At 33.8% G+C, this 23,787-nt stretch overlaps 1 protein-coding gene across 1 annotated transcript in view; it reads right to left on the reverse strand.

The window, feature by feature from the left end:
- LOC112053841 (calcium-binding mitochondrial carrier protein SCaMC-2) overlaps positions 1-18,290 on the reverse strand; it is a 45,550-nt gene extending 27,260 nt beyond the window's left edge. Inside the window, exons 1-4 of the mRNA XM_024093405.2 lie at positions 17,894-18,290; positions 15,793-15,916; positions 15,155-15,242; positions 11,140-11,251 (exon numbers count right to left, since the gene is read on the reverse strand). Coding sequence (XP_023949173.1) covers positions 11,140-11,251; positions 15,155-15,242; positions 15,793-15,916; positions 17,894-18,067 — 498 coding nt within the window. The 5' untranslated portion in view covers positions 18,068-18,290. The remainder of the gene's footprint in view (positions 1-11,139; positions 11,252-15,154; positions 15,243-15,792; positions 15,917-17,893) is intronic.
- Positions 18,291-23,787: the final 5,497 nt, after the last annotated feature.

Consider the following 23,787-nt stretch of genomic DNA (forward strand, 5'->3'; position numbering starts at 1 on the left):
AGCCGCCTGCATCCGGCGAATTCCTGCTACTCGCTTGATGTCGTCAGTCCACCTGGTGGGGAGTATTAACTTATGCATACTATAACGTTAATAATAATTAACATGTCTGCAAATAAAAATTTACTGTTCAAGAATACGATAATCTATTCAAGATGGTAATCCATCATTAACCTTAGCAAAATCCAGAATTTAATTATTGCTATCTGATGAAAATCACAACTTGGTAACTACCTAGTAGTTATTTAATATTTTTCTCAAACTAAAAGTTTTTATATCTTGATGTACCTACATCATATTTTTTTACAATAAAAAACCGTGCACTTAAAGTAAAAATTCTACGTTATTTTGTTGGGTACTTCATTTATATTTGTAGCCGGTGCCATCCAAGGTTAACAAAGTATATTAAGGATCGTCTGAATTCAACTTTTCTTTTTAGTTACCTAACTAATTTTATCATACATTTTTCAATAAATAAAAACCAATAATGTTAAAAAAATATTGTTAGATCATCATCCAGTTAATTAATTTTTGATTTGAATTGAATTTATTTAGGTAGGTACTAATGGACGACCGTGAAAATCCAGTTAAACTTTCAAAGTACGAGAAGCAAATATTTTTTGCAAATTAGAAATTCGGATTAGAATATATATGCCATCGTAGATTTATTTGTAAAAGGCATTTCTTAAGCAATCTAACTCATCATTGTTTCCCGTCAGACGTGATTATAGTCAAGGGTAAGGTAATACGAGAGAACACAAAAAATTGCACAATCACATCTCAATAGGTATGTATAATGTATTTAACTGCTTGTGTGATAACATCACATTATCACTGGCATGTATGTTTATTGTTTATGTACCTTTGCACACACAAATTGTATATAGTCGTACATATAAATAAAGCGCATTGCGTAATCTTTTGCAACTTAGTACACTTCGAAAACTGTTAAAGACCATCTTTTATCATCATGATCATCATCATCATCATTCACATCGTCATCATCATCATCATCATCATCATTTTCCCCGCGGGGAAAGCTAGTATTAAATAAATTAGATATGAAATGACGTGTGTTTTCTAGCTTCACTTTTAATTTGTTTGTTGATAAACAATCCACATCGACTTTGGCTTTAGTATAAGTCAACACATGCAAATGGAAAATGACAGATCAGTTATGTATTGAGATATCTGCGATGGAATAAAACTTTCCGCAACAATCGGAGTAACAACGACTCTACGCAGCCCCACAGCTTATCATTCATTATCAGTAGTTATTCTATCAAGGGAATATAAAGTCATTGATATGGAATCTCGCCCTCTGACGAATTATACTAAAAGTTCACCTGCCATTTGAGCATGCCTCGATTGCTCTACTGAGAGCTGTTACGAGTCCGCATTTCATCTTAATTATTATATTTAAATATCTTTATTGCAACAAACATATAAAACTTACAAAATCTTAGAACTAAAACCTAACTCAGCTTAGTGTCCATGAGGATTTCCCCATCTGTATTTTGATTTTGATTTTGAGCATGAATTGAAAGCTTTCATAAAATGATGAATGTTACCGATCACAGGGTCTTAGACCACGTGGTCGTATATGCGTAAGAGATAAATTCAATCATTCTTTAGGCGGAGAGGTGTGAGCACAACTATACTCTGAACGTGAAATTTAACACATTACATTAGATGTACAATAAAGTGATGAAAAAATACTACGTACTAAAGATTAGTGTTTGTATAGACGTACGTAATTAGGTATTACCTTTGAAAATTATCGATTTTTAAAACCTTCATAAAAGTTCAAAATTATATTCGAACTAGATGAATGTGACTATGACGGATAACTGGTATTTACGTAGTTTCGTTGAAATAATCATGTTAGATGATTGTAGAACCAAAAAGACATTACCACCTAATGTAAAATGGTGCAGATAAGGTTATTTCGTTGAAATAACTATTTCAGATGATCAATAAATCGAAAATACGATGTAGTGACTCATTATTTTAATGGTACACCAAGATACATAATAGGCCCGCAGTTTAATGTCCCTATCTCTCGCACTAGGAACGTGATGACGTATCAGAGGTCACGTAATAGGCCCGCCCACCGCCGCGCCCGCTCATTTGATCCATGAATCGTCAATTATCGAGTTATATCACAGCAGGCCAGGGTTAGCTCCTCAAACCGGATACACGATGACAGTTTTCTGAATGAGTATCCTGGGGAAACTTTAAACTACGCTCAATTTCCATTATTTGTTCTTGACCTTAATTTAATGTTATCGAATGTTTCGTTGATGTTGTGCAATAATACAGATTTGAAATTATATCATTTGTGTTGTTATCTGTAAGAAGGGTTATGGTATTTTTTTTAAAAAAAAAGGATATTTGCCATATTTTTTATAGTATGACCAATATTCCCATTCCCCTCCAACTAGCCGGGAAAGACTGTGCTAGGAGTGGGTACGACAATAGACCAACGGGGTGAGGATTGAACCACCACTCCTCGGTGGTGAGTCCAACCGCTCTTACCGTTGAGCTATTGAGGTTTTCGCGCGTATTTCGTATGTATGTTATATTCTTTATTATTTCGTATCTTCCAAACCGCTGAATGGATTAACGTAAAAAGGACATCGTAAGATTCATTTTGATAACCCAAGTGTTGTTAGATGTGAAATTAAAAAAAAATATCCAACACGACGACTGTGAGACGCTATAGACTCGAGGTGAGAATTTTTTTCAAATACTGCAATATGGGTATCAAATTAAATGGCTCATGGTACGATGCGGATATGTTGATGCTTTCCGAGATTCTGGGGTTGGAAAGAAAATATTAAAGGTCCATAAGATGAGAATTACATTTTTGTAAAGTGTAATAATCGTTATTTTTTTATTATAAGTAGTAAGTAAGTATTAATTATTTGATACGTTTATGACAACGCAGTACCTACTTTAGTATATAAACTTAGTTGTAAAGTAAATTACCGCTACAGTCTTTGTTTGAATTAGAAGGACGTTCCAATTCGATAGATACGTATTAGGAAATTAGGACAAAAAATAATGAAGTAGGTATCGAGGTCAACAGCTTACAGAATTCAGATAGAAATATATACAATATACATACTTGGTTTAATTAGATAATGTAGTCTAGTCTACAGGTAACAATATTACGGGACTAAACAAAATATACTAGGTATGGCATGGAACTACTTTTGCGTGGAAACAATGGTTTTAGTATTCAAATCTATGTATGTGAAAGTACAAATTCGCGGTGACGCCACAATAGCTAAATGATTTCAGGGAAGTGCTACAAGTTATCAGAGTACAAAATCATTTTTAAATGCAAAGCCCTCATTCGCACGAGAGCTTTTTAACGGACGTTAAAAAAGCGTTCAAATACAAAAAATGCATTCCCAAGTATATGTTCACACGACAGCGTTTATAAAACACGACGCTTTTTTCGAGCATTTTCAATTTTGGACGTTGAAAATAGATTCAATTTACTTCATACTATATATGAACACTTTATTAACGTCCGTTAAAAAATCTCTGAGGTTTTGGGACTATGTCACTCTAAATGTTGAAGGAAAAATATTGAAAAATATTTTCAACTCGACATCCTTCTAGAACTAGAACTGCTATATTTTCGCATAGACACGACTTCGCAATACAATCCATCGATTTCACAAACAAGTCAACCAGTAAAAAGGGAGAAAATGTAATACAACATATTTAGGGAGATATATTAAGATATATTAAAAAAAATAGTGATATACACCAACATAAACAACATTTTTCCCTAAATTGATTGTACACATTTAGCATTCTCACTTTAATATAATATGTAGGAATAGATTATAATTTAATGCCATAGACTGTAGGTGTACTATTTCCGTGTTCGATCGGCTGAGGCAATACATTTCTTAATTTACGATAATTTATAAAACATGAAAGTCAGGTAGTGAAAAAATATAATGATTTTTTTTTCAATCTACTGAACGATAATGATCAATTTAAGACCATTTGAAAAAAGTGTCAACTTGCCTATTGATCTTCAATATGTCTCTTTCATCACTAGACATTGCCATGATTTTTTAATTTTCGAAGCGTTAGCGTTTGTAGAAAGAGAATCGACGTGCCACATGGCTACAGGCTCTGTTACCATTTCTTTAAATAAATTAAAAAAGAAAAATCGCTTAAGAAAGCAGGCATCCCTAGCCACAATAACGAGGTCGAACTCGTATCTTCTTTATTGTCAATATACAAATTGTTGGCGTTGGGTCGGTAATCTACGTATCAGAGCACGGTTATACTGATTCGCAATTTGCACGCGTGATTCAATTGATCCCATGACTTCTCTATACATGTACATGTACCTACATATTACATGCTACAGTTTAATAGGGATCCGCGGCAGCGCCGCAAATTTGACCGTTTATATCCCTGTAGCTCCGAAAGTAATGATCGCAGATACCCTGTTACTTTTACAAAATTGCTTTACTGTTAGGATACTCTTAATTTATATACAATTTAAAAAACTATCATCATCCCCTTTTTTTTATTCTTTACAAGTTAGCCCTTGACTACAATCTCACCTGATGGTAATTGATAATGCAATCTAAAATACAAGCGGGTTAACTTGTTAGGAGTAGGGTGAAATCCACACTCCTTTCGGTTTCTACACACTACAGGTAAATCGCTTGGCGGTATGTCTTTGTCGGTAGGGTGCTAGCCAACTAAGTAGCTAACTAGCCAAGGCCCGAAGCCTACCTGCCAGACCTGGACCAATTAAGAAAACCTCAATCGGCCCAGCCAGTGATCGAACCCAGGATCCATCTTGTAAATCCGCGCATACCACTGCGCCACGGAGGCCATCAGCTAGTATGGATAAACAAATTTTGTTGCAAACGAATACTGTAAAAAGGATTTTTTATGCGAGTTAGTGGATTTTTGACATTGATTTTATTAAGGAGACCGTTTTAAACGATTGTTACTTTTATTTAACATTATATTTCACAAACTTTATTTAATTTGTAAATTATATTGTGCCTCATAAGGCCAGACAGTGCCTACTTTAATAAATATGATATATGTAGTTATAACTTGATTAAAAGTAGGTATCAATATACATACAAAACAGATTATTTATATATTTAATATTATTTTTTACCCGACATAGTTATGAAATTTTATATTACTTCATACAATCAGAAATCTATTTAGGTATATGTAAGATTATAAATTACATCGTAGATGGCAAAAAATATTATTTTCATTTCTCATACTCGGAAAGTAGTGTTGTTTTGATCTGAGTATTGGTTGGAAAATGCTGCTTCCCTACACAGGGAGGGAATAACTCATACAAATTACTTCCCACCTGAGGGCCGGAATGAAATTTAAAAATAGAACTGCTGTCATTAGCTGTGAAGAGTTTTATGTTTTTTTTTAATTTGTCCCCAACTAAATTCGGGGACAGGCAAAGATCGTTGACCATACAGCCTGTTCAGACGTTAATGAAGTTCTAGAGAAAAGCTTTTAAGTAACTAATCTGCTACTTAACAGTGACGGAATTAAAAAAAAATTAATAATGATTAAAAAATATGATGACAATTAATTTTAAATATTATATAGTATTTAATATTAAAAAAATCTAAACTGAATTTTGTCTAAAGTTATATTTATTTCCAAACGACTATTTGCCGTCTCACTTCTTCTCGCGCTTTCTCTCTCCCCAAGACGGTGGAGTAGTGGTGGACGTTTTTAAGGTGCATAGTGCAATCTGAAGGTTTATTTTAAAAACCATATAAATGTGAACCAGTAATTTTATCTTGCAATAAGCAATATAGGAATTCCACCAAAGGAAAAGTGAATTTTATAACATTAGTGGTTCTTCGAGTAGGATGTAACGAGATTTTTACGTCAGCCGCCTAGCGGGGAGTAGTCACAACGTCGGTAAAGCAGTCGTCCAATTTGACGACTGCTTAACCGATAATTTCCTCGTAATCGAATTGAAATTTCCTCATATTCAAAATGAAAAGTAGAGTGTTTAACACGGGTAAAAGAATCAATTCCAACTCGGACTATAGCCGCACTCGCTACGCTCGTGCGTCTCAATACCTTGGGAATTGATTCTTTCCACCCTCGGTTAACAATCTACTATTAAATAATCAAAACAAAGTAGTTTTATTATTACGTAACGTATTAAGTACAAATACGTAATAACATTACTACATTGATACGCAATACATTAGGGTTAGGTTTAGATCAAGATGACAACTACGCGCGTCCAGTGACGAAGTTGCTTGGTAAAATATCGCGCGATGTCGCGTGGTAACATCTCACACTTTGTCGCGTGGTAACAGATGTCGCGCGGTGTCGTATGCTAAATTATTACGTGGTCGCAGGTGGTGGTTTACTCGTAGACGCGGAACTGCATCACACACGTCAGATTATTATGTATCACCAGAACCATTATAGAGACTGATGAACAACAACAATCAAACTCGATTGGGCAGCGTTTGATCACACGATCAGTTTTATCGGATGTCCTGCCGTTAGCGCTGCAGACTCATGAACTTATTGGATGGTCAGTGGCTGACATGAGAAACACCGCGACAATATTTCGTTTAAAATTTCTCGGTGCCTGAAGACGAAATTCTTCAGTGTACTGCCAATGATAACATACGGATTAGAGACTGGGTCGCTGTTTATGCAAAGGTAGCAATGAGCGGGGCATCTAGTTCGGAGAACAGATGGCCGTATAACGTTGGTGTACCGACGACATCCAGAATTTCAGGGAGACGCTGGATGCTGAGGGTACAACACCGAGGTGATGAAAGTCCTTACAATAGGCCAATATTCAGCTGTGGACATCCATCGGTTGTTAATGATGGCGATGATAATAATGAACCATTAAGTGCGTTAGACTGTTGTCATCCGAAATCTTGAACGGATATACGTAATCGTGTGCGTACTTTTTACCCGCGTAATTTCTTTCCTGTAAAATATAAATGTATATCTCTACATAATTTATCGCTCCGTCGTTCACGTGCAACGCGTGACGCATCGTGTCGCGTCGTTAGTCGCGCGAATAGTTATCTACTTGTAGGTGCTCGATGCGCTCGTCGGTTATTTATCATCTGAACTACGCGCGTTAGTTTATTTGTCATCTAAACCTAGTCTTAAATGGACATTTCAATCTGAAGTTATATTTTCGCGATTTGATTTAGTTTTCCGCATACAATTTATCTCCTGTATTTAAAATCTAATCATTTATCGCTCTCAAACTATCGTGTATGTGCAAAGCGTTACGTTGTCGGTGTCGCGTGGTAAAGTGATAGTGTATGGTTACCTACTTATAAACGCCCGAATATATTATGTGCGTTAATTATTTATCACCTGAACCTAGCCTTAAATGAATATGTCAATCTAAAGTTGAAGTTATCTGCGTAAAATTTCTCTCCTGTATTTAAAATCTAATCATTTATCGCTCTCTTAACTATCGTAGTGAAATGATAGCGCATGGTTATCTACTTATAAATGCTCTACTATATTATGTGCGTTTTTTTGTCATCTGATCCTAGCCTCAAATGGATATATCTGAAGTTGAAGTTTAAAATCTAATCATTTATCACTCTCAAACTAAGTAACTACTATTTACAACTTTCGTAGTAAAAAAATAGCGCATAGTTATCTACTTATAAACGCTCGACTATACTATGTGCGTTAATTATTTATCACCTGAACCTAGCCTTAAATGAATATGTCGATCTAAAGTTGAAGTTCTATGCGTACAATTTATCTCCTGTATATAAAATCTAATCATTTGTAGCTCTCAAACTATCTTAGTAAAAAGATAGTGTATGGTTATCTACTTATAAACGCTCGACTATATTATGTGCGTTAATTAATTATCACCTGAACCTAACCCTAAATAAATATGTCGATCTAAAGATGAAGTTATCTGCGTAAATGTCTTTCCTGTATTTAAAATCTAATCATTTAACGCTCTCAAACTAACAGTCACATGCAAAGCGTGACGTTGTCGGCATCGCGTGGTAAAGTTACAGCGCATGGCCATCTTCTCATAAACGCTGACTATATTACGTGCGTCAGTTCTTTGTCATCTGAACCTAGCCTTAAATGGATATGTCAATCAAACGATAATAGCTTGATTCCAACATCCGATGGTGAGTTATTGCTCACAGCTAAGACCTATAATCTATAATAAAACTCGCGCACCACCACCACCACCACAAGCATTACCTCTTATATCCGTATGCTAATATTATAAAGAGGAAAGGTTTGATTGTTTATTTGTGTGTTTTAAATAGCCTCTGGAATTACTAACCCGATTTGTAAACTTCTTTCACTGTTGGGAAGCTACACTATCCCCAAGTGCCATAGACTATATTTTATCGTATTCCTACGGAAATGGGAACCACGCGGGTGGAACCGTAGTGGACGCCCGCAACTTCGTTCGCGTAAAATCCGTTTTTTTTTAATTAATGAATTATTCCGGGTAAAAGTAGCCTATGTTCTGCTCCAAGATTCACTTTATCTCTACAAATTTCGTTTAAATCGGTTCAGTGCCTTAGCCGTGAAAAGGTAACAGAAAGTTTGACCTAAATTAATAAAACTGGAAGCTAAAATATCAATCAAGGTGAACACGAATTCGAGAGAAAACTTATCATAAATAATCAGTTTTAATGATGAGATAAGATGATCGATGTGCTGCGAAGAATTTTCGCAATGATAATAACTTTCAATTCATTTCGATAATAATATAGATTTGATAAGGAGAGCTATTGGATGTGCCTGCCTGGACGATTTTTCCATACAAAATTACTTCATCTTTACGATTTAGTCTGCCATATCTTGGCCTAAATTTACTAAAGATCAATAAAATGTGATCTAAAGAATCTAAAATGTGAAACATTATCCGTACAAAGCTGTTTTGCATTGTAAACCTTGTAATAGGAATGCATTATTTGCAGGAATAGAAGATTTCGTTAAAACTTTTTCGTTTTCTGTTAAAGACTAAAACTGGTAGTACGTCTATTTAAGATAAATCTTATTGCAGGTGCCATTAATCCAATTTGCAATGAGTTCTCTACAGCTGCTCAAGATTTTTAACTACCATATACCATACATAGTACCATATATGCATACCTGCACTATAGGTAAAAGTGTACAAAATGGAAAATTCCTCCTCCGATATAAATACCTAATGAATTCTCAGGGATTATTGCATTAATGTAACCTTATTTAAAAGTATGACGTCAGGGACAGTGGTGGATTGGCAGTAGGCTATTCAAATCTTTCCGCCTCCGACCGACCTTGACAATTCAATATCTTACATAGTCACAGTCATATTAATTACAATATTTTAATAATATTTCTATGAATATTCATTTTATAATTTCTAGAATAAGTTTCTAATTACAACGAGTTTTTCTCGTAATTCGCACGATTATGAAGTAAGGGACCGATGTGTCCTAATCTCCAGAAAATACTTGTATTTTTGTCAGAATTCGCAACTATGGTAAACGTAACTTAAAGCGGATGGTCATGTTATTGATATTCGCATCTTTGTTGCCTTTATCGCTCTTTAAATCTGCGGTCCTAAGTCCTAACTTAATCAACTCGGCCTGCTGAAAATGCCGCTAAAAAAGCAATGCCAATAGCTTTAAGCTGAGATTTCAGCTTCGTCGGACGATTGGTGTATCCGACGCTCATTATTTGTAAGTGCGTTACCCTTTTTTTATTCCCGGGAACAGGAACTTTGCGAGGGTAACGGCGGACCGGAAACTAGTTCATTATATCCCAATCTAATTTCTACGTGTTGTTATGTATACAAATTTTATTAGAAACCTGACAGTGAATCATCGGATTCGTTAACCCTAACCGCGGCTATTCATATACGGCTTCTAACAAAATACCAAAGTCACTCAGATGACATTGATAGAAATCCAATTATTTCGAACAAAATGTTCAGTCGCCAAAGGGAGCTAAAGCCATGCTCTAGCACGTAATATTGTAATAGGACCGGCATTTATACTTATTTTTGGGAGAATATAATCGGACAAAATGTATTCGGCTTTAGAACATGGCTTGGTTCTATATAAGGACGGGTGTCCAGGCCTGCTCTGATGTGTGGCTGGGCGGGAAGAATAACTTGAGCGAAGAAGCATGTCAACTAGTTTTAAAGGACGTATTTAACCCTACATCTATCGGTCACAAGTCTGGAACTTCACTCAAGGTTTCTCTGCCACTTTAGGGATTATTGGTAACATTCTTAATGGGAATTATTAGACCCGATAAGGTTTCATTCAATAATTGTGTTTTGACATTTAAATCTGCTTCTGACGTCAACCTGTCTCTGGATACTTATTTCTAAGTCATATCCTATTATGGATATACTAATTTCAGCTAAATTGAGTTATGTACACTAGTATATTATCCCATATAACGCAACCTTTATTACCTAAGAAGACTAGTAGAGAATGGCCGTGGCCTGCATGTAAAGCTGTATTAAATCCGGCTTCAGTCTTACATATATCCTACAATTGCATATGGCGTTAACGTTGGCTTCATTCCGCTCACCCTAATATTATATGGAATAGTTTACGACTTTCACGAGAATCAATCATCCAAAGCACACTTTAATACAATTTAAATACTGTTATAAGTCGTCTCTTGTTTACGTGTATGCATTATTGAAAAAAAAAGTTTCAACTGTATTACTATATTTGGCCAATAAAGGTTATCTACATATTCAGGAAAAAAAATCAACACGTTTTTAGTGTAAAGGTTACGATATATGAATAAATTATGGCGATAAACATTCATAACCTCTTAATCGTGGCTGACCGTAGTGTTATAGAAGACGATGCAACAAATTAGCTAATGTCATGCTTCAAAGCTATAACTCATGTATACTTGAGAGCCTAGATTAATTTAAAATCGAATCGAAAATCCCAACGAGCTCTTGTAATAGGTACTAAGCTATCAAGACTCCGCAACAAGTGTATATACACACACACTGTATTTCATACTATGGTATTTCCGTAAACACACTTGCAAAAAATAAAGCCACAATGCAGCCATAAGCTCAATGAGTAAAACATAACTTACAGTGGAGTGCCGCCAAAAATGTATGAGCGCATGAATATCAGTCGCTGGCGCCAGCAGTAGGTAGTCCCGCCACTCGTCATAACTGATGTTCAGGCTCCCATCTTGATCCATTCTGTCAACAAAACCAGATGAATCATCATTATCAACCCATATTCGGCTCACTGCTGAGCTCGAGGCTCCTGTCAGAATGAGAGGGGTTCGGCCAATAGTCCACCACGCTGGCCCAATGCGGATTGGCTGACTTCACACACGCAGAATATTAAGATAATTCTCTGGTATACAGGTTTCTTCACGATGTTTAAACCAGAGGAATAAATTGACGATTTGTCACTCTCCTTAATATCGTTAACCAGAGAAAGGCAAAACTGGGTAAAATGCCAATAAAAATCCACATCCTTATCTTTATGGCGCCTCAGACAAAGTCCCATATTCAATAAGGTGATACCCGTAACTTGAGTATATTAACACTAAAAGTGTCGTAACTCAAACACAGTTCGAAGAATCGATGACCGGTTGTTCGAACTTATTTATCTCGAGTTCGAATTTTGACACAACACAAGAGTTTCAACTAGAAACCAAAGCTAGTAAGGAACCCCGCACCGGAAAGTGCAGTGTTTGTCGACCCATTACTGGTTGGAATGCTGGCTTCAAACGATGTAATGGGAGCTACAGGTGAGACAAAATCGTTATGGCCAATGCTGGACAAAGAGCTCTTGTATGGACTTCCAAACAACATGGTCTCGAGCCGCCAAGATCCAGTGGCTCCTTGAAAACTGCTAGATGTCATTAGTCCCACAGGTGGGCGGTCGACCAACACTGCAATTTCCGCTGCAGAATGGCCATTCCAGCACCTACAGACGAATATCATTAAAATGTAATAAATGGATATTAATTTTTACTGAAAGCTATTTTAGCATACGCTAAAATACTTAGGCAATACGTATCATTTATTTTGTTGGTAGGCACTTACAAACATCAAAACTATGTATGAAAGTGCCGAGTTATCGAACCTGTATAACTTAGTCCAGAGCAATCTTACAACATTTGCGCCATAGTAACTATTGTTTCAAATGGGCAGTTCTAACGATTGTTACCATTTTTTTTTCTCGGCGAGTACTTTAAAAAATCGAAAAAATGTATGGAAATTATGAATTGTCGAACCTGTATAACTTGGTTCAGAGACATCCGACAACTTTTATGCCATATTAACTATTACTCCAAATAACTAGTTCTAACGAATCGTGTCATTTTTTTTTGTTGGCCGGCACTTTCAAAAAGGGCCCAAAAATGTATGGAGCGTGAATGATCTCCTTTATAATATTTATATATAAATATAGGCTTTATATTTATATATAAATATTCTGGGTTATTTTAATGAGTTATACAAAGAAGAATTCGTACTAGATATATATTTTATGGAAAGCCATGAATTAATGTTAAACAAGTTCAGTGTCTTTAATTCCGTGAAAGCAACCGAATTATCAAATTACCCATGATATATTGTAACAAAACATACTGTGGTGGGAATTTCCGTAAATATACAGATACATCTGAATAAATTTGAACTATATCGTGTCAAAAAGTTAGACGGTATTACTTGCCAAATTTCATAATCTAGGTCAACGGAAAGTACCCGATAAATTTGGATTCCATTATGAATGTCGTAATATACGACATTTTTGTTTATGCCGCAAATATCTGCAGAGGTCGCATCTTTTTTTTAAGTCACTTGATATACCACCACGCGTTCTCGAGATATGGGGTCTTGACAGACAGACGGACAACAAGACAGCAAAACAAACAAAGTGCAAGAAAGAGAAATGCATTTATTTCAACGTTATGACACGCATCACAATATCTTCACTATATCCAGTACAATACCCTGCGATGTGTGGCATCCATAACCATGAAAATGGCACCAACTCAGCATAATGCTACATGACCTTTTAAAGTACCGCTGATTTTCAGCTTAAACCACAAACCGGGTATCGCCATGAACACAGCACACACATCCTTATAATCTAAACTAAGACCTATATTGGCATTAAAATTAAGTGAATATTTAATTGATCCATTTAACTATTTCAGCGTATGTCATATTTAACTATTAATTTCTAAGCACCTATGCTTTCAAATGTGCTATTTTAAGACACGGAAATTGTATTATCAGTCTCGCCAATCAGTCTTGAATAGGCGCGAGTAGATACAACATGCTTGCATTCAAGGTTCGCGATTACCATAAGGGCGTTGACAAGTTAATGAAGCGTCCATAAGTGTTGTATGTACATCTAGTTTAATACCATAAAACTTCAATTATTTAAAATAAATATTATTCCAATTTTTCATTATATTATAATGTAATAAAAAACAGCTTCTTTAAATAATTTTATAAGTATTATGACAATCAGTATTATAGATAGATCTCTGGATTCATGATTTTTTAAAAGGTTTTCTTTTTTTTATGATTTTTCTGTAAGAAAAGAATTTTTTCTCTATATATCGCTTTATGTCAACTGACAATAAGGTATGGTGGTAAAATACTCTCAATAATGCACTATAGCACAGATGCGCATCAAATGTCGAATTTAGAGTTCTAGCGTCACTCGTGCTCTGTGTTATTTAAGTAATCCCAAATTATTTTGTTTTGCTCAAAAGTTTGATTTTCATAAGATTAGATTAAGTAGTCATTTGGTTTTTAAGAAATATTATATAATTTGTAGTAAATTATGGAACGATTGCATAAAGTAGGGGATCTTTTACTCTGTTATAAATCCCACTACGTTCGTTTTATAAAATTTTTCGAAGTTCGAATTTAAAAAACCCTTACTATGCAACTGTTTCCTATAATATGCCTATGACGAGTTTCATAATGCGGGACTCCACGACATGAGTTGATGGCTTAAGCGGAAACATTTCAAATAATTCAAGGCAGTTACAAATAACAATGCAGTTTTCTATCCCACAAAGACAATTGTAATGAGCATAATAGTAAACTGCACTGTTTTCTTACACCGTGTTTGCTGGAACTTATGCAGAATAGATTGAACGGACTTAGTGACATAAAATACTTAATGTATCTTTACTAATATTTGTGAAATTAAAAATGTGTAGTAATTTGTCTAAACCGATTTTAATAAATCTTTAGTTAAACGATATTTGTGAGTTTAATCTGCTATATTTTTCCCCATATTTTTACAGGAACGGGAACTAAACGGGTGAAGCCGCTAGCAGGTGTCTAGCAGATACTTGCAACATGCAAAATAAGTTAGATGGGCATCGTGAAATAAAAATACTAACTATGATCAGTGTAAAACTTCACAAAATTAAGATCATTGTTCTGTTTGATTTTTAAGCTGTCATTAGTAAAATTTCAAATATGTATATTCTTTCGTTATTTTCCAAAGATGCTAGGGCATGTTTTTATGTACATACTAGCGGACGTCCGCGACTTCGTCGGCCCTTAGATCTCTTTAATCCGGCCCTATGGCAAAATCCATTCTTAGCAGATACCTACTAACTATAAACTACCTCCTTGCCAAATTTCATCTTTGTACATCAAGCAATTTTCGAGATTTGTATTGAAGAAATGAATGACCATTCACATTTATCTGAATTATATAATTAAAATATTTTCTGAAATATTTATTATGACTTGGATTTTTCCAATGAATATAAAGAACAAGTAATAGAATAATATTTTGTTTCAGTCAATACAGTGTACTACAAAAATAATATATTTTATACCATAGTACTTAATTTTATTATAATTACATCTTTTAAATATTTAGCTGTTTACACATCTATTTTTCTTATAATATTTCCTAAACTGTCAATATATTAGTATTTATTTGTTTTTATATTAGTTTGTTTTTTTTATTATCTTGTGTATTATATGAATTTTGAATTCTAAAGTTTAATCTAAAACTACCACAGAACCTACCTAACAAAAAAATATATATATTACAAAAACATAAATATGTTAAGTTTTACAAAGAAAAAAAATAAATTATTTTACCTTTTTAATAAATTTGTTGCTTCAATACTGCCTATTGCAATTCCCAAGTCTGCGAATGCCGATATAAGTTCTTCCAAATCTACTTTCCCTGAAAGCAGAAAAAAATTCATTCAATCAATTTGAAGAAACATTAAAAAGAGAAATATTATGTAATGTTAATTATAAAATGGTTGGTAATTGTTGGTTATTATTTAATAAGTTAATAAATAAAGATAAATTCATATTATTCAGAATAAAATTGTTACATAAATATCTGAAAGATAGAGGTATGATAAAGAACAACAGAAATGTTTTAATTGGTGTGGTAGTAGACATTATTTCAATTCTAATTGTATATTATATTACAGTCTCATTGGTACAGTGGTAAGCCTATTTGGCTTCAGATCACAGGGCCCTGGGTTCAAATTCTGGGTCAGGTCTTTGATTACCTTCATTATATTTTCAGTGAAAATTATCAGTCAGGAAGTTGGTGATGTTACCACATGGTTCAATTTAACATTATAACACTATCACCACTAAACAGCATTGGAGCAGTGTGGTGGGTCTCAGCCCCATATCCCATTTAATATAAGGAGGGAGGTCTGGCCCTAGAGTGGGCTGGTAAAAATGAATTGTATATAGGATCAAGTAGGTCTTACCATCTTTATTTTTATCCAAATGGGAGAACTGCAGCTTCAAGTTCTTTTCATGCTCCCTCACATAATGTATAAATTCTGATAGAGTTACATCACCAGGGTCTTTTCCAGTTTTGGCGAGAAATTTCTGAAATTAAAAGAATTTAATTTATCCCACAATATTTCCTTATATTTTATCCTTCACAATATTTTATCCTGCAAAAAACTGGACTGCCATGTGAAAGTGGCGTTAGTGTTCCAGTATGATGTTGGGTGTAACCTCTATGTAGGTCTGTTATATATGTAGACAATAGACATAGACCATAGCTCATTAGCTCTCCTCACTCATGTGTAAAATAAATCTAATCATAAGAAAATATCTCTAACATACAAAATATTGTCTCAGTTTTTCTCAAGGTGATATGTTATGTCAACGAGATAATCTTTTCAGATTTTCAATGTACTCATATTACATGTTGCATGCAAAATATAATTTATATATAAGGAAAATCAGTAATTGTATTTTTTTTAAAGAATATTTGCCATATATTTTAAATATAACCAATATTCTCATTCCCTTCTAACTAGTTGGGAAAGACTGTATTAGGAGTGGGTACCACAATAAACCAACAGGGCGGGGATCGAACCATCACCCCGCAGTGTTAAATCTGACCGCTGTTACTGTTGAGCTATTAAGGCTTCTAACAGGAACATTATAGTAAGTATTCTTTAAAATAATTTTGGTTAATGGTTAAAACAGTGCAAACTTTTAACCCCTATTTTACTCTTCTTCTATTTTCATTTTAGGGTCAATAAGTACCTTATGTTTTGCTCCTAGGTAACAAAGTTAACAAAGAGACAGACTTACTATCTCATTTATAATATTAGTATATATACATTTTAAAATTTCCATCTGACATGGCATGATGTTTGTTCCCATAAATATAAAAGCTTAAATGAGGAAACGCTTCACTGGAATTAGGATGTGTTAATTTACTTTACTTGGTTACCATAATTTTCAATTTACAAAAGTCAATGGAATAGTTTAGTATGTCACGTGTCTCAAACGGTGAAGGTAAACATCATCAGGAAACCTGTGAAGTCTACCAATCTGCATTGGGCCAGTGTGGTGGACTATTGGCCTAACTCTCTCATCCTGAAAGGAGACTCTCGAGCTCAGCAGTGAGCTGAATATGGGTTAATAATGGTGATGAACAATTAAGCTGTGCAGTTATTATAGTATCTGAAATAATACATGAACAATTTGTGTTTTATCAACTCAATTATTTTTTGTGTTGTTTACTCTACATAAAGTCTCAAAATATAGAACAATCTCTGACCAACAAAAGCAACAGAAATTGCCACTCCAGAAGACATTCAGTACGATATTCATGGAGGAGAATGAGAAATGAAACTCAGCTATGGCTCAACTAGTTTTATAAATATACAATTTATTTCTAAAATCTGTAAAACAGGTCTACCAACTGCCAACACCACACTTCATTTTATAGATTATGTAATAGCAGTACTGTAAGTTTATAAAAAAATTAAATATTTGTAATTATGAAGTGTGAAATTTCATAATGAACTCAAAAAACACTGATACCTGACATAAATAATCATGAATGAGGTCATTAAAGTAATTTATTTGTATCTACCATGCATATTATTTATATGATTCATTTAAATGTAGGTATACAAACTTAGTTAGGTACCTATTTCTACTCAAACAGAGTTAGCCTAGCATGGTCTGTCCGTAAAGTTCAGGAGAAAATTGTACTTCCAACTTTATTGTTTGCCAGTATTTGTTCAAAGTAATTTCACCTCTTACGTGTATTATTTATTTTAAATGTTATAATATTATTTTTTTGTACTTAATATGTGGTATGTATGATTAGATGATTACTAATTATCCATAAGCAAAATAATTATTTTGCTTATTGAAATTAGTAATAATTTCCATTGAACTGAGTGATGATTAATAAAGAATAATTAAAAATTAAAAAGATAACCGTGTTCTTAATTTAAAGAACAGTCGACAAGTTGGTGACGTACGAATAAATGAAAGTTAAAACTGTTGTAATGATGTACCGTTAGTTAGCAAAGTTAATTTTCAGATTCTAACCTCTGCGTAACTCCTATTAATGTGTGGGGCCAACTCCTTAAGCGCAACAGACAGGTCGTGGATATCAATTTTTCCATTTCCATCGGTGTCTAATTTAGAAAATAGCTTTTCTAGTCTTTCTTCGTCTTCTTTTGGTAGTTCTTCTATTTCCAAAGGTGGATGGCACTGCACCATGGTGACTGTTCTCGGCGTAAGTACTATTGCTTAAACAAGTTAAAATGTCTTGTACGTATTTGGGGGCATACATTACTTTAGCCTAATATATGAAAAATACTACTAAAATCATTTTTGCGGAATCTCGCGATTCTCATTTAAAAGGGAATTTTGAAATTTGACAGGTATCTTCCGACTTCCTGCTTAGGCACCACGGCACTACTGGCTACTGGTAGTGGTAAATACTACACTAACTACTACATAGGTAAAGTAAGTAGGTTGCAAACTTCAGTATCAGATGTTGGCATACTTTACCCACACAATGATAAATTATACAGCACTGCGGCGAATGCTAGCGACATCTCCATTTGTTTTCGTCAACTAAAAATTGTCTATTGATAGCCAAAGACCAATAGCAAATTTTAATTATAATTTAAAATGTCACTTCATCATTAACAATATTAATATATTTCATTAACAATGCAACATTGCTTAAGATATATTAATGGTGAATGTAAAGTAGTCGTAGAAATTAAGGGTCCGCGGGAACAGTTTTAGAACTTATCAAGAGATGGCGCATTTTTATTTTAATAGATATTTAATTTGTCTTTACTTCTCAGTTTCGAAAGCTATACTACCACATAAATGCACATAAAATGAGTGTGACATCTATGAGAAGTTAATAAAAATGGAACTAACTAATAAACTCGCTGTGTGGCAGCACCAGCACCACATTTACTGTCACTATCACAATGATCTGCCATTATAGAACAACTAAATTAGTATTGATAGTTTTGTCAGATTATTAAAATCATAGTGGGAATTATTCGAAGACCAACTACAATAAATAATTTTATTTATATAAATGAGATTGACTTCAATTTAATAAATGCAAATCATGAAATCAGCTATCATAGTACCCTCACATGATGCTTTCTTCGGGGCTAGATATATATATTGGATAAAAATAGGTATTATTTTCAATCATCAGATCATCATTAATATACAAACATAATATTACCTGCGTATAGAGCAAAACGTGACGTAATAGCCCAGTGGATATGACCCCTATCTTCGATTCAGAGGACTTAGGTTCGCATCCGGTCCGGGGCATGCACCTCCAACTTTTCGGTTGTGTGCATTTAAGAAATTAAATATCACGTATCTCAAATGGTGAGAAAATCTGCATACCTCATTTTCTCAATTTTCTACCAATCTACATTGGGACAGCGTGGTGGACTATTGGCCTAACCCCTTTTATTCTGAGGGGAGACTCGAGCTCAGCAGTGAGCCGAATATGGGATGATACTGATGATAGAACAAAATATCAATGACTAGCGGACGCCCGCAACTTCATCCGCGTGGAATTTAGTTTTTCACAAATCCCTCGGGAACCATGGATTTTTTCAGGATATAAAGTAACCTATGTGTTAATCCACAGAATAGACATCGCTAAAAGCTAACGCTTTTAGCAATAGAAGTAGCATAGGGGCGTGGCCCGCTTACACCCGGGTGTGCGGAGCTTCGCAAGCCTATCCGCGCATGTACTAGCAGTCTTGTTTCGTTGACTGACACGTTACGTCCTGCGGTTGTCAAATTCGGTAAATGAAAATAATTAAAAACGATTAGAAAAATGCTGTATTGTGCCGTTTTGGAATACAAAAATGATAGCCGCCACAAACATGTATCAAATTATGGTGTCTCGTACCATCGTTAAGACGTATTTTATTATATTTTCATTAAAATATGAAAAAATAATTTTACTCAAAGTCACAAACTAAAATTAACTTTACGGGAATAGTACTAAAGTTTACTTTATTTTAATACAAGTTCGATTTTCTCGAAGATTCTGTTGACACCAGTGGCCATACATTTGCTGCGTCAACAACAACAGCAAAACTATCATAAATCAAAAATATACAAAAATGATTTTATTGCAATAATTCTTCTATTCCTAATTAAATGTATTAATTATTAATATTAATAATTCTTGTTATTTTATATTTATATAATAATAAATAAATATACGATTATTTTATTGATTTCCAAGCCAAAGGTTCTCAATTGAAAAGCAGCATATTTTATGCTTTTAATATCTCCTCTAGCATTAAGTTTATCAGAAAACTGCAAAACATTTTAAAAATATGATTCCAATGTATATATTATATTATGCTTTATGTAAAATAAGAGGAAAAATAGACCAATAAATTGTTTTTATTTTTCTTGTTTTAGTTCTTCTGAAAAAAGTGTAATTTTGATTTATGTTAGTTTTGAATTTAAGCAGCTGCAATATGTCATTTGGCTATTCATTTAGGGATGTCGATAATAATATATCGATATTGTATATCTACTACTATTATATTATGATAACACGATAATGATGAAATTTTCGAAAAAATTTTTTAGGAATCCGGAGAGGAAAAAAATTAATCGAGGCGACTAGGAAGCAAAATTTGTTTTATGCAAAACCGCATTGTTATTTGTTCCAAAAATTTTACGCAGTCAGACACGTTAATGTAAAGTGGAAACAGAAGATATTTAGTAGTCACGGCAGTGCCAAACAAAAAGATTATTTTTTTCTAAAAGTCGTATTCGTGTCTTTTAGGATACAAATAAAGTGACGTACTTAAAGTGTTAGGAACGTCAAGTCTGAGTATTTGTAATTGACCTATTGACTATTGAGACTACTAACGGGTTGGAAAATAATCTACTGGTAACATTCATCATGAAACTCATTATAGTTAAATAGGAATTAATTGAGTTATTTTCTGCAAAAACCGACGAATTAAAAAAAAATATACATTTGTATATATTTATGTGTTTTGTATATATTTAGGAACTATTTTTACTTTGCAGAAAAGAGTGAATCTTTTCGTTGAAATATTTAGGAATTAAGTTTACGAAATACTTAGAGCAGCTGGTCACGTGTTTCTCAAAACTTAAACGAACGAATTTAGACATTGCAATAATGTGACATTGTGGTGTTTTTCTGATGATAAGTTGACATAACAATACTTGCAGTTTGGTATATTTTGTATAGGCAAATATTGTACAGTACATACTAAAAAATTTATATAAAATCTTCTTCTGTAAATAGTTGGAAAAAAATAGTCTGAGAAAGATATGAGGACACTGTGTTTTATTTTTCATTATTTGTTTTTATATCACTTTCACTTCTTAGTCAAATTGTCCTGAGAAATTTGTGAAACATTGTTTAACATTGGTTTTTCCAAATGTATCACTCCGAAACTACTTAATAAAATCAATTGAAACTTAGCACAATTTAAGCAAATAGTACGAAGGCGGTTATAGATTCTTCATGTTGCGAATATAAAAATAGAAAGGGTGAAATAGGGTTATCCCCTATTTGTTAAGGTTTCGTGGAAAGTACTTAATTTTTCAAGTACACAAGTTATAGACTTGTGTTTGACCTTCTTTGTTGTGTAAACTCGAATCGTGCAAAGTTTCAGTTGAATTAATGTTTTTTCAGAGTGGTACATTAAAAAAAATGCTTGTTTTTTACTTTCTTGTGTGTGTTTCTGCATATATTTTAAATTTTTGATTGACCTATGTTGTTCTTCTTAGTTTTATAAAATTCAATTTTTTTTTTAAACAACAGACGTTTGTTTTATTTACTGCGAGTAACGTTAATCCAAAATAAAATCTATTTCCATTCCAAATTTCAGCCAAATCGCTTTAATAGTAGCGACGTGAAAGAGTAACAAACATCCAAACATCCCTACAAACTTTCGCGTTTATAATATTAGTAGGATTAACAAGTATCAGGTAGTTGGACGTATGCATGAATGGTTTAAGACAGAACATTACCATATGAATGACAATAAATGACTACATCGCCCTCATTTATTTTCTACTCTTTCGTGTAGACTGTAGATCAATCAATCGTTGTTGATAATTTTATTAGATAACTAAAATCATAGTGAAAAATCGGATATTTACCACTGTGATAGAATAATTACAAATAAATATAATTAACTAGCCCGTGCCATCAAATTCAAAATATAGTATTCTTAATTTAAAACTGAAGAAGGGTTTGCATAGAAGGATGCACTTGTAGGTATCTACTAAAAGATGTCTCAAAAGGTAAGAGATTTATTACAGTAAATGCCGGAAGGAAGTTATAAATATTCAAGTAATTTCTGAAGAATAAAGATATATCCTCAAATTTCAGATATAGGTATCGGTTCAGTAGTCACGGCGTGAAAGAATAACAAATATTACATTATATTATTATTAAACATACCATCATAACCATCATTTATGATAATTTCGTAATAAATGCAAGTTTCTTTCTTTCTTTCAGTTATTCGCCAATCTCGGGAAAGCATGCTTATTTGGGAGAAAGAGCAGTCCATGTGTTAATCTAGGGTATTATCAGTCTATCTTCATTATAAATTTTAGTCAAATCGGTTGGGTAGTTTCGACGTTATAGAGTCTTCATCCATACAAACATTCGCGTTTTTAATATTAGTATGATGTATACGAAGACATCATCATCTATTGGTGAACAACTTGTGAAAATCCGTTCAGTTTTCGAGTTTATTGCGAACTCAGAGTCAGACAACGCAGTCGTGGACTTTGATTGTATTATGAACAGATATAAAAGATATAGATATACATAAGCAGTGCCGGATTAAGGTAGCTTGATGCCCTCAACAATCTTCTCCTGGGGGCGTTCCTATCCTTTAAGCTTAAATGAACTAAAAAAATAATTAATTTAAAAAAGTATGTTAATTTGTACCGTAGGTTGAATATGTCATGAACATTTTTTTAAGTGCGCGAATTCTGAAATTGCGTTAACTTTCGGATGCTCGTTTTTATCGTCTCTGGTCCCTTGACGGGATGCCCCAAGCGCTCATTCGCACGAGAGCTTTTTTAACGGACGTTAAAAAAAGCGTTCAAATACAACAAATGCATTCCCAAGTACATGGTCACACGACATCGTTTTTAAAAACACGACGCTTTTTCTAGCAGTGTTTCATTTTCAATTTTGGGTGTTGGAAATAGACCTTTATTTTACTTCATACTATATTTGAACACTTTTTTAAAAAAAACTCTGGTGCGAATGAAGGCTAAGCAATTGTTTAGATAGCTAACCATCCAGGACAGTATTTATGCAAAATATATCTGTCTAAAATAACTTTCATCGGGCTTGCACCAATAAATCCATGAGGATGGATGCGTATCACTATTATGCCAGATTGACAATACACGTATTGAATGACATGACCAACAGACGAAACTACAAAAGTTAATACGGGCAGGCGAGACCTCATTTCCGTTGCGAAGTCAATCCTATTCCAATATTAATAAAGGCAAAAGCTTACCAAAAAGTCTATCACATATTCGTAATTATATTTTCGACCGTAACACTATACATTAAGGTACAATTCGAATTGATGTACAGAAAGCATTGTCAAGGTATTGAGAGTGAACAAAAGCTCATAAAATTTGGAGATTAAACGGGGATTTAGACTTCTATGTTGTACACAATATAAACGAAGCACACACATGTCACGACTCTGCGACATGTATTGGGATGAGTTTGTTTGCTGATGACAACTCTATACTGGGGAAGGTAGTATGGGGTTACAAAATATCACAAAGAAATGTACTGTGACGGTTGGAAAATATAGCCGTAGATAGGTACCCACTATATAATTAATCTGTAAGCTTTCGGTAAAAAAGAAAGGAATTTTTTTAGTTTTGTTCTATGCGTA

This window comes from Bicyclus anynana, chromosome Z (assembly GCF_947172395.1).
Source record: "Bicyclus anynana chromosome Z, ilBicAnyn1.1, whole genome shotgun sequence".
Lineage (NCBI taxonomy): Eukaryota > Metazoa > Arthropoda > Insecta > Lepidoptera > Nymphalidae > Bicyclus > Bicyclus anynana.